This window comes from Mustela nivalis (genome assembly GCF_964662115.1).
Source record: "Mustela nivalis genome assembly, chromosome: 2".
Classification (NCBI taxonomy): Eukaryota; Metazoa; Chordata; class Mammalia; order Carnivora; family Mustelidae; genus Mustela; species Mustela nivalis.
In genome coordinates, this window is record NC_139021.1 from 86,856,354 (window position 1) to 86,868,235 (window position 11,882).

The 11,882-nt window shown below is 35.7% G+C and overlaps 1 protein-coding gene across 1 annotated transcript in view; it reads left to right on the top strand.

Moving 5' to 3' along the window:
• The window catches only part of PXDNL (peroxidasin like), a 500,679-nt gene extending 489,284 nt beyond the window's left edge, over nt 1-11,395 (top strand). The window contains exons 22-23 of the mRNA XM_082720100.1: nt 7,556-7,669; nt 8,372-11,395. Of these exons, the coding sequence (XP_082576226.1) occupies nt 7,556-7,669; nt 8,372-8,503 (246 nt within the window). The 3' untranslated portion in view covers nt 8,504-11,395. The remainder of the gene's footprint in view (nt 1-7,555; nt 7,670-8,371) is intronic.
• The last annotated feature ends 487 nt before the right edge of the window (nt 11,396-11,882 follow it).

Sequence of the window (11,882 nt, forward strand, 5' to 3'; positions counted from 1 at the left end):
TTTCTCAAGAAACAAGAAAGGTCTCAGGTACACAACCTAACCCTACACCTAAAGGAGCTGGAGAAAGAACAAGAAAGAAACCCTAAGCCCAGCAGGAGAAGAGAAATCATCAAGATCAGAGCAGAAATCAATGAAATAGAAACCAAAAAAACAATAGAACAAATCAATGAAACTAGGAGCTGGTTCTTTGAAAGAATTAATAAAATTGATAAACCCCTGGCCCGACTTATCAAAAAGAAAAGAGAAAGGACCCAAATAAATAAAATCATGAATGAAAGAGGAGAGATCACAACTAACACCAAAGAAATACAAACTAATATAAGAACATACTATGAGCAACTCTACGGCAATAAATTTGACAATCTGGAAGAAATGGATGCATTCCTAGAAACATATAAACTACCACAACTGAACCAGGAAGAAATAGAAAGCCTGAACAGACCCATAACCAGTAAGGAGATTGAAACAGTCCTTAAAAATCTCCAAACAAACAAAAGCCCAGGGCCAGACGGCTTCCCGGGGGAATTCTACCAAACATTTAAAGAAGAACTAATTCCTATTCTCGTGAAACTGTTCCAAAAAATAGAAATGGAAGGAAAACTTCCAAACTCATTTTATGAGGGCAGCATCACCTTGATCCCCAAACCAGACAAGGATCCCACCAAAAAAGAGAGCTATAGACCGATATCCTTGATGAACACAGATGCGAAAATACTCAACAAAATACTAGCCAATAGGATTCAACAGTACATTAAAAAGATTATTCACCACGACCAAGTGGGATTTATTCCAGGGCTGCAAGGTTGGTTCAACATCCGCAAATCAGTCAATGTGATACAACACATCAATAAAAGAAAGAACAAGAACCATATGATACTTTCAATAGATGCTGAAAAAGCATTTGACAAAGTACAGCATCCCTTCCTGATCAAAACTCTTCAAAGTGTAGGGATAGAGGGCACATACCTCAGTATCATCAAAGCCATCTATGAAAAACCCACCGCAAATATCATTCTCAATGGAGAAAAACTGAAAGCTTTTCCGCTAAGGTCAGGAACACGGCAGGGATGTCCATTATCACCACTGCTATTCAACATAGTAATAGAGGTCCTAGCCTCAGCAATCAGACAACAAAAGGAAATTAAAGGCATCCAAATCGGCAAAGAAGAAGTCAAATTATCACTCTTCACAGATGATATGATACTATATGTAGAAAACCCAAAAGACTCCACTCCAAAACTGCTAGAACTTGTACAGGAATTCAGTAAAGTGTCAGGATATAAAATCAATGCACAGAAATCAGTTTCATTTCTCTACACCAACATTAAGACAGAAGAAAAAGAAATTAAGGAGTCAATCCCATTTACAATTGCACCCAAAACCATAAGATACTTAGGTATAAACCTAACCAAAGAGGCACAGAATCTATACTCAGAAAACTATAAAGTACTCATGAAAGAAATTGAGGAAGACACAAAGAAATGGAAAAATGTTCCATGCTACTGGATTGGAAGAATAAATATTGTGAAAATGTCTATGCTACCTAAAGCAATCTACACATTTAATGCAATTCCTATCAAAGTACCGTCCATCTTTTTCAAAGAAATGGAACAAATAATTCTAAAATTTATATGGAACCAGAAAAGACCTCGAATAGCCAAAGGGATATTGAAAAAGAAATCCAAAGTTGGTGCATCACAATTCCAGACTTCAAGCTCTATTACAAAGCTGTCATCATCAAGACAGCATGGTACTGGCACAAAAACAGACACATAGATCAATGGAGCTGAATAGAGAGCCCAGAAATAGACCCTCAACTCTATGGTCAACTAATCTTTGACAAAGCAGGAAAGAATGTCCAATGGAAAAAAGACAGCCTCTTCAATAAATGGTGCTGGTAAAATTGGACAGCCACATGCAGAAAAATGAAATTGGACCATTTCCTTACACCACACACCAAAATAGACTCCAAATGGATGAAGGACCTCAATGTTCGAAAGGAATCCATCAAATTCCTTGAGGAGAACACAGGCAGCAACCTCTTCGACCTCAGCCGCAGCAACATCTTCCTAGGAACAACGCAAAAGGCAAGGGAAGCAAGGGCAAAAATGAACTATTGGGATTTCATCAAGATCAAAAGCTTTTGCACAGCAAAGGAAACAGTTTACAAAATCAAAAGACAACTGACAGAATGGGAGAAGATATTTGCAAACGTCATATCAGATAAAGGACTAGTGTCCAGAATCTATAAAGAACTTAGCAAACTCAACACCCAAAGAACAAATAATCCAATCAAGAAATGGGCAGAGGACATGAACAGACATTTCTGCAAAGAAGACATCCAGATGGCCAACAGACACATGAAAAAGTGCTCCATATCACTCGGCATCAGGGAAATACAAATCAAAACCACAATGAGATATCACCTCACACCAGTCCGAATGGCTAAAATCAACAAGTCAGGAAATGACAGATGCTGGCGAGGATGCGGAGAAAGGGGAACCCTCCTACACTGTTGGTGGGAATGCAAGCTGGTGCAGCCACTCTGGAAAACAGCATGGAGGTTCCTCAAAATGTTGAAAATAGAACTGCCCTATGACCCAGCAATTGCACTATTGGGTATTTACCCTAAAGATACAAATGTAGTGATCCAAAGGGGCACATGCACCCGAATGTTTATAGCAGCAATGTCCACAATAGCCAAACTATGGAAAGAACCTAGATGTCCATCAACAGATGAATGGATCAAGAAGATGTGGTATATATACACAATGGAATACTATGCAGCCATCAAAAGAAATCAAATCTTGCCATTTGCAACAACATGGATGGAACTAGAGCGTATCATGCTTAGCGAAATAAGTCAAGCAGAGAAAGACAACTATCATATGATCTCCCTGATATGAGGAAGTGTTGATGCAACATGGAGGTTTAAGTGGGTAGAAGAAGAATAAATGAAACAAGATGGGATTGGGAGGGAGACAAACCATAAGTGACTCTTAATCTCACAAAACAAACTGAGGGTTGCTGGGGGGAGGGGGTTTGGGAGAAGGGGGTGGGATTATGGACATTGGGGAGGGTATGTGCTTTGGTGAGTGCTGTGAAGTGTGTAAACCTGGTGATTCACAGACCTGTACCCCTGGGGATAAAAATATATGTTTATAAAAAATAAAAAATTAAAAAAAAAAACACAAACTATCATGATTCACCCAATATGAAATAGATCATTTGAATAGCTTTAAAGCTCCAAGGAAATTGAATTATTAGTTAAAAAAATCTCCTCCCTAAATCCCCATGTGCAGTTGGCTTCAAATGTTCAGAAGTGTATCAAATATTTAAAGAAAAATTTACAGAAATTTTCCAGTAATAGCAGAGGAGAGAATACTTTCAATTCATTTTTGAAGATAGTATTAATCTGATACCAAACTAGACATAGACAGTGAAAAAGAAGAAAATCACATACCAATTATCCCTCATGAATATGGATGCAGCAACTTTTAACAAAATATTAGCAGAGATAATATAGCAATACATTAAAAAATTGTACAACATAATTAAGTGGGGTTTACTTGAGAATTCAAGGCCAGTTTAATGCTCCAAAATCAATTAATTAATGTTACCTGCTGTATTAATAGGCTTAAATGGTGAATGGTTGAATGCTTTCCTCCTATTATTGCCAATAAAGCAAGGATGTCCATTCTTACTATTCTTATTAAACAGAGTGCTGGAAGTTCTTCCTAGTGCAATAGACAAGAAAAGGAAAATGTCTACAGATTGCAAAGGAAGAAAGAAAAATATTTTCAGGTGATATAGTTACCTCTCAGAAAATTGCAGAGAATCTACCAGACAACTCTTAGAATTAATAAGCAATTTCATCAAGGTCACAAGATAGAAGATACATAAGATAAATATACAAAAATAAATTGTATTTCTGTATATTAGCAATAAGTGCATGGAGAAATAGGGAAAGGAAAGTTATGGTCCAGCATATTTTCTGACTCCCCACCAAAGTGCCTCTTATTCTTGACTCAGATTAATTCCAGAACAAAATTTCATCATGCATTATATCTCTTACATTTATGATACATAGACAGTTTTCAGACTATTTCCCTTAATTGTTATGTATTATTTCTCTAACTGCCCAAAGTTTAAAATAGATGTGCTGCTATCATTCGTCTGTTTTGCTTTTCTTTACTTTTCTCCTTGAGGACAGAAGTTACCACCTTATCTTTTCTGTATCTTAGAATTGCGTTTATTCTTTTTTATTTTTTGGAACGTACTCATCTTTAGTAATGTTTTACATGTTCTCAGTATTTTTAGAAATAAAAGTGTTTTTTAATCTTAGTCTTCTAGACCATAATCACTAATATGTCTACAGAATTTTACGATTTTCATTTATCACACCCAGGACCCTGCTCAGGTAATGACTAACTCGGTCCACACCTAGTCATTATAAAACACTATCATTCCTGCCTCCACCATAATTTTTAATTTATCCTATGATTGTATCCATTATCACTACTTACATAAAGCCAAAGATTTAGTCTTTTAATTCATCAATGTTTAGCTGGCATATATTGGATATTTATGAATCCTATTGGGTAGTGAATAAATTAATGAACAATGGATGTCACTTCTGAAGTGTAGGCACTGTAATACTAAATTATCCTCAAAGGCCCATCCTACTGTCCTACTTCAACACAAACGTAGTAAAATATTTTGTACAACAAATTTTATTAATTAATCAACTAATTAATTTTTACATCAATATTTTGTTTCCTTAGTGAATTCCAAGTTCATTGGTATTTTTGGCTCTGGAAAATGTACTCCTAACCCATCTTTTTATCTAATTTCCAAATAACATTTTTCATGTTTTCTATGTTCCTTTTTTTTTTTAACATTTTATTTATTTGACACAGAAACACAGAGAGAGAGAGAGCATAAGCAGGGGGAACAGGAGAGAGAGAAGCAAGCTCTCCCCAAGCAGGAAGCTTGACACGGGGCTCCAGCCCAGGACCCTGGGATCATGACCTGAACTGAAGGCAGATGCTTAACTGACTAAGTCACCCAGCCACCCCTCGTTTTTTCCAAACTTACATACTCACTGTTTACCCTCCCCTTTTATTAACTTCCTTTACACACTTCCCCTCCAGCTGAAATGTACTACCAAAACTACCATGACCAAATGCCATCTTTATTCAAGGCCTAGCACAAGTGCTATTTAAATTGTAAATTCTTCCCTGATTATTCCCTTTTCTACTCCATTTATCTAAAAATTATTATTTTCCCTTGAAATTCTGTATCATTGTGTATATACTCTTATAGCATACAACATCTGGGCTTGTATCATATTTATTTTTGCAGAAATTCATTCTCCCCTACCACACTGCAGTCTCCCTAAGAATAGAAACCCAGGAGTGTTTATCATTGTAGTCTCCCTTAGGACTAGCTGACAAACAGCATGTGTTCAGTAACCATTTAAAAATAAATCATTGCTTTTATGGTCTTTAAGTCATCCAGTCTGGTCTACTGTTTATCTCCAGGTCTACTGTTTGTCTCCAAATTATTCTTGGGCACAGTAATTTCTGTGACATACAAATAATCATGGTCAAGTATTTGAAATTATTTTATCATTTCCAACCAAATAACAGAGTTCAGAGAATCTGAAAGGAACATTCACTAGAAGATAAAAGCATAATGATTCTTAGATATACACTAGAAAGTTCTTTTGAAAATATGGGATCTAGACCTAATGAAGCATGTATCAGTTTGCTAGCACAGCCATAACAAATACCAGGCTAGGTGGTATCTGCTTTACAACAGAAATTAATTTCTCATAGTTCTGGAGGCTGGAATTCCCAGATCAAGGTGTTGACAGGGTTGGTTTCTTCTGAGGTCTCTCTCCTTGGTTTGTATCTTCACCCAGACTTCCCAGTGTCTGGACTCTAATCTCCACTTCTCATAAGGACGCCAGTCCCACTGGATTAGGTCCCATCTCAGTGATCACATTTTATTGATTTTTTTTAAGGATTTTATTTATTTATTTGACAGAGAGCATAAGGAGGCAGAGAGGCAGGCAGAGGGGGGCGGAAAGCAGGCTCCCTGATGAGCAGAGAGCCCAATGTGGGGCTCGATCCCAGGACCCTGATATCATGACCTGAACTGAAGGCAGAGGCTTTAACCCACTGAGCCACCCAGGTGCCCCAGGGATCACATTTTAAATAATTACTTCTTTAAGGACTTTATCTCTAAACACAGTCACATTCTCAGGTATTGGAGGTTGGAGTGTCAACTTATGATTTTCAGGAGATACAGTTCAGCCCATAGCATTGCAGCTGCATCATTCACGAGTCATTCAATGCTCTTGGATTTAGCCTCTTCTTTTGTAAAACTGCATTATTTTCATCCCTTCTAAAATTCCTCTCAATTCAGTATCTTTAATTTCTCCATGGATCATTACTTTTTTGTAATGCATCCTCTAGAATATATCTTGGTGAACGTCGCCATCCTTCATGCACCTTATGAACCTGGAACTTTGCAATTCTTTTTTTCTTTCCCTACCCCCAAACCAACCAAACACCTCTACCTGCTCAAAGGCTTTTCTTGACTCTCGCTTCTTCCTTTCTCAGGTGAGCCAATGTGAATCTTCTTGAAGTTTCTCTGCTTTCAATAGTCTGTCTGCATATTCCCATTATGTGATGACTGCATTTTTTCTCCATTGTCTAGAAATTATAATATCTAAATGAATTTATAGGACTGTCAAGGTCCTAATTTTCTTTACTGCTTTGATTCCCACAAGCACTCCCCCTGTGACTTTTACCTTCCCCAGCAGTTTATGCTCCTGAGATACTGACCTGTTTGTGGTGCTCATGCTTTGGCCAAACTTTTCCCCTTTTGTCTGAAATGCCTTTTCCCTGCTTGTTGTTTTTCCTAATGATTTTGTCATGTCTGCGAACAGCTCAAATGCTTTTTCCCATGTGAGGCCTCCCTTTCTTCCTGAGGCAGAACTGAGAGAAGCTTATCTTCTGCTTTTCTTCTGCTTTTGATATACTGTCACTATCTAATTGGCTTAGTACTGTGATTTATTGATCTGTCATACCACTAAGTCTTAAGCTTCTTGACACCCTGGATTGTTTACTTTGAAGTCTAATAAACATTTGTTTAGGGAATGCTGTTTATGATAACCTAAGTACAAAATTAAGTAAAATATTGATTTGTTGAATTAATATTAATATATAAGATTTTAAAAATGTGTAATTCTATTTATTTGATTTTAATTCCATCCTTTTAAAACTTACCTGTTTCAGATATTAAACTCATACTCAATATTTTGTAACATATAAGGAACTATTTATTAGCTTAGACACCAGATGACTTGGATTAATTAAGTTTGGGGTAAAAAATAATGTTAAGAAAAATTATGTTGGCTTTGAAGTTTCTTTTGCCGTAGGTGTATACTTACCGAACAGAGAGCGTTTCATCAAACTGTGTTAGTTATCTGCTTTGTTGGTATGATTTCAATTCCCACTTTCCTTTCCTTCACCTCCTCTTTTAGATAAACAAGCTGGAGGCACGCCTCAGGCAGGCGGGATGCACAGATGATAAAGGGATTCGAAGAAAAGACAATGAGCACTGGATGAAAGAAGACTGCATTAGCTGTATGTGTAAGGTATAGGCCAACTTCTGCCTCCTGTTTTACTTCTGCTAGCCTGCCAATTGAGACATACCTGAAAAATTCAAAAGAGAAAAATGTGTTCTTTTTGTGAAAAAATTCTAGGCATATTTTTAAAGTCAAGGTATTGATACGAGATTTTGAGCTTTTTGATTATCGATGTAAATATGCCACTATTTCATGAACGCTCGCTAAATACTACATGGGCTTTTCACATTTTCACTAATAATTGAGAGAGCTGACACTCAGGACATTTACTGAGCATTGCCCAAGATCACACAAATAAAGGCAGAAATGAGGCTTGAATTCAACTCCTTATTCTCTAGTCAAGCTCACTACAAATGTTGCCTGAAAGCATTAGGTAAATATTAAAAAACACTATCATAGTACCCAGCAAAAGAAAAAAAGCTTATTTAGTTTGTCCTTTGAACATAGCTGATACCAATTGCTCCTACCTCTCTCCACACCCCATGCCCTCTGGTTGGGGAGGTAACATTTTATAAGCCACTACTTCCAGTCTTTTTTCATGCAAATGTATAAAAAAAGCATTAATAGGAACTACATGTATAAATAGGCTCATATCATGGGTAATTTTTATTATACTGAGATAACCAATCAGATTACATATTATAAGAAATTTTTAAAAAGGTAATTTTACTGTAAGAAATGTGGGAATAATCTTTGAATGTTGCTTTTCAGAGTGGCCAGGTCACCTGTGTAGTAGAGACGTGTCCTCCAGCTCCATGTCCGAGTCTTGAATTGGTGAAAGGAACCTGCTGTCCAGTTTGCAGAGGCCCAGGAATGCCAGCTGATTCCCCAGAGAAACACTAATCAGTTCACTGCTCTTGAGCTCTGAATGGGGGAATTTCTCAGGAAAAGGCAGTGAAGCACTTTTAACCTATAGTCACACTCCTGGCATAGAAAACACTGATTTAAAACAAATTAGTTCATTTAACCCTTCAGCATACTATAAAGTATGGATCTTTTCATTTGCTAACACACCTTGAAGTAATGCAAAATTAAAGTCCAAAAAGAGGATAAGGATTACTTTCTTGTGAGAAATATTTCTTGTTGTAAGCTACCAGTTTTATATACTGTACATAGAAGTTTAAAAAAATAATCATGCAATATTTTTTTTTTAATCTGAGTATTGTGGAAAAAAAATCTCTCATTTCAAAATTCTGAGAAATCCTGATCTCCAGGAGTTTTGACAGAATGTGTTTTACATTCAGAGAAAACATCTGGAAAGATCTGTGATGACTTTGGCTCATGTAATCCATGCTGCTTTCCTCATTCCACTCCGTCTCTCACATCTAGAACATAAAAAAATGCCTAGATTTTTCTAGAAAGGTATTTACCTGAACCATCAGTAGGCACCACCTTCTAGAGCATGAGGGAAAATTCAGTGAAAGTATATTTGGTGGAGTTTGCCATTTTTACATTTGGCTGGAAAATACAAACACTGTGATGGAAAGAGCCTTCAAAGGAGCCTTGCTCAATTTCTGCCTTTCCCTCATTTGTCATTATTATCACTAGTGAAATGTCAAAATTGAAATTTACCAAGTCTGAGCAATTCCCAGGAACAATCTGAATTTACTGTCAGAAGAATTGGAAATGCTTTTGACTTAAACAAAATGTGTTGTTACGAGGTTTCTTCTAATTTTGGCACTCTGTTATAGCATTTAAAATACAATCCAATAGACAATAGGTTAGTTATATTCGGAATTGAGTATTTAGTAAATTAGGTGGGTTTCACTTAGTAAATTCTTTTTTTAAAAGGTGCAGCCACAGTACTTGGGGTTGTTTGCAGTTTTTGGTAGATTTCTTTAAGAAATTCTTTGTTGCAGGACTTTGAAGAGACTTCATGTAGTGTCCTGCCCAAAGGGGCTCTCAGGGTGATAACACTACTGTTTTCCAATTACAAAATAAACATTTCACACCGGGCACAATCTCCCAATATTGAGAAGCATTATGTAAAATGCAGTATTCATTATAGTGGAAATATTTTCATGGTTTTAATATTATGAGTGAGGAAAGATGTTTTCAGAGTTTGATAATAATGTTATTATTTTAAAAATGTATTGGTGATTCCCTCCTAAGATTCAAAATAATTTTTTACTAAAAAGTTTAAGGACAAAACAATATGCTCTAAAAGTTTGATGTTTAATTTTTTTTTTAAAGATTTTACTTACTCATTTGACAGAGAGACACATAGGGAAGATAAGCAGGTGAAGTGGGGAGGGAGAAGCAGGTCCCCCTCTCCACCAAGCAGGGAGCCGGACACGGGGTTGATCCCAGGACTCTGGGATCACGACTGGAGCCAAAGGCAGATGCTTAACGACTGAGCCCTGTTTGATGCATTTTTAAGTCCAAAAGAATTTCTAATTGTATTTCATTTTTAAAGACAAAACTTAATAAGTCCCCAAAGCTTGATATTTGGGAACCTTTCAAAACACAACAAAGTGAAATGAAGCTAAACCTCATGGAAGTATAATTGGTTCCTCTGAACCTACAGCAAACATACTGCAAATGACAATAACACATGTAATAGTTCAGGTTTCTCATCATACTCATTTGTCATTTGATCATTTTACCTACGTTTAAGCAAGACCTATATGATATCTCATATGATGATACACTGACCACATGTTAAATTTGGATGTCACCTGGTCAGTATCTTTGGCTCATTAAACACAAGCAGTTATCAAAATAACAGAATCAAATTATCATTTAAAATGGAACATGGGGACTTGAAATCTTGTCTGTCAATTGACGATTTGAAAATTCACTCACCTTTACAAATATGATTATAATATCATCATACAGATTACCTTCTGCTTTATTCATTTTATTTGTATTTCATTAATTTGTGCTTTTTAAAATGTTTCATTTTTGAAAGTAATATTGTGCATAATAAAAATTTCAAGTATTTCCTAAAGATATAGAAACCTTTGTATTCCATTTCTGCAGTCCAAATGCAAAGGTTATTTCCAGTTTTGTATGTGTGTGTTTATGTGTGTGTGTATTCTTCAATACATTTTCTATGCACTAATGATGTTTCTTCCTTAGTGATTTTTTTTTCCAAAGAAGCTTAAAACATTGAAAATCCAAATATATTTGTTAACAATATTTGATATATTATTTTCTGCTATGAAATCTGCTTCAGGTAAAATTAAATGTTTTTTACATGTGACACTTTTCTGATCCAGGCAAAGGCAGTATCCATGAAGAGGTAGACATAATGAAGATGAAAGCATTCTTGGACTAACTCTTTCCCTGATTTTGTCTGCTAAAGAAAGCAAAGTTTTTTAGACACGATGTATGATGTGTGAAAGGGTAGACAAATAGCTCCTTTCTTTCAGGGGCTCTTTAATGTATTCTATGTACCTTCTATACATAAGTAGCCACATTGCACGCAGAGCTACATGACATGTAGTTGAAGGGGTATAGACAGATTTTATTTGAGACTGGCAATTAGAAATAGAACATTTACCTGATAAACAGTCTTTAATGCTTACAGGAGGCAAGTAACGATGTTTAAAACTGAGCTTTTGTTTACCTGTTTAAGAAAATTTGTTGGGAATTTTGGTAAGGAAATTTTGTTTTTTTAATTGTGAAATGATTTTAATATAGACTTATGAACTGTAATTGCTACAAACACCCCTTGCCCAATGTCATGTGTAATGCATTTTCTTTTGCAAATAAAATAGAGTTTATTAGTAAGTTAAATCGAGTTCATGGATAGCTCACACAGAAATCCTATCTTCCAATTTAGGAAACATAAGCTTTATTAAAAGTCATATTTTGGTGAGTGTCCTCAACATTTAATGGCATGATAGAGTTTGTAGAAAACAATGGAAAATTTTTTTGTTCTCCATGAGTATATAAAATGGGGGTGGTGTAATAAATACAAGTAGTGCTAAAATCTGTACTTTAAATATAACCGCATATGTTTTGTTTTTAGTCCTTGTACTAGATAGTTTGCTATCTTTTGTTTTAAGCATCAGAAATGAATCAGTGTTTAAATTTGCATCTCAAACATAAGCTAGAGAGACAGAATGTATAATATTTCCTGAAATTATGAAGCTTATTCTGTATTCTAAACATGCTTTGTAAAATAAGTGAGGAGAAATTCTTTAAACTTAATTATTAACAAAATTGTTCAACTCTAAGGCTCTGGCTCATATATACATATATTTATTTATTATAT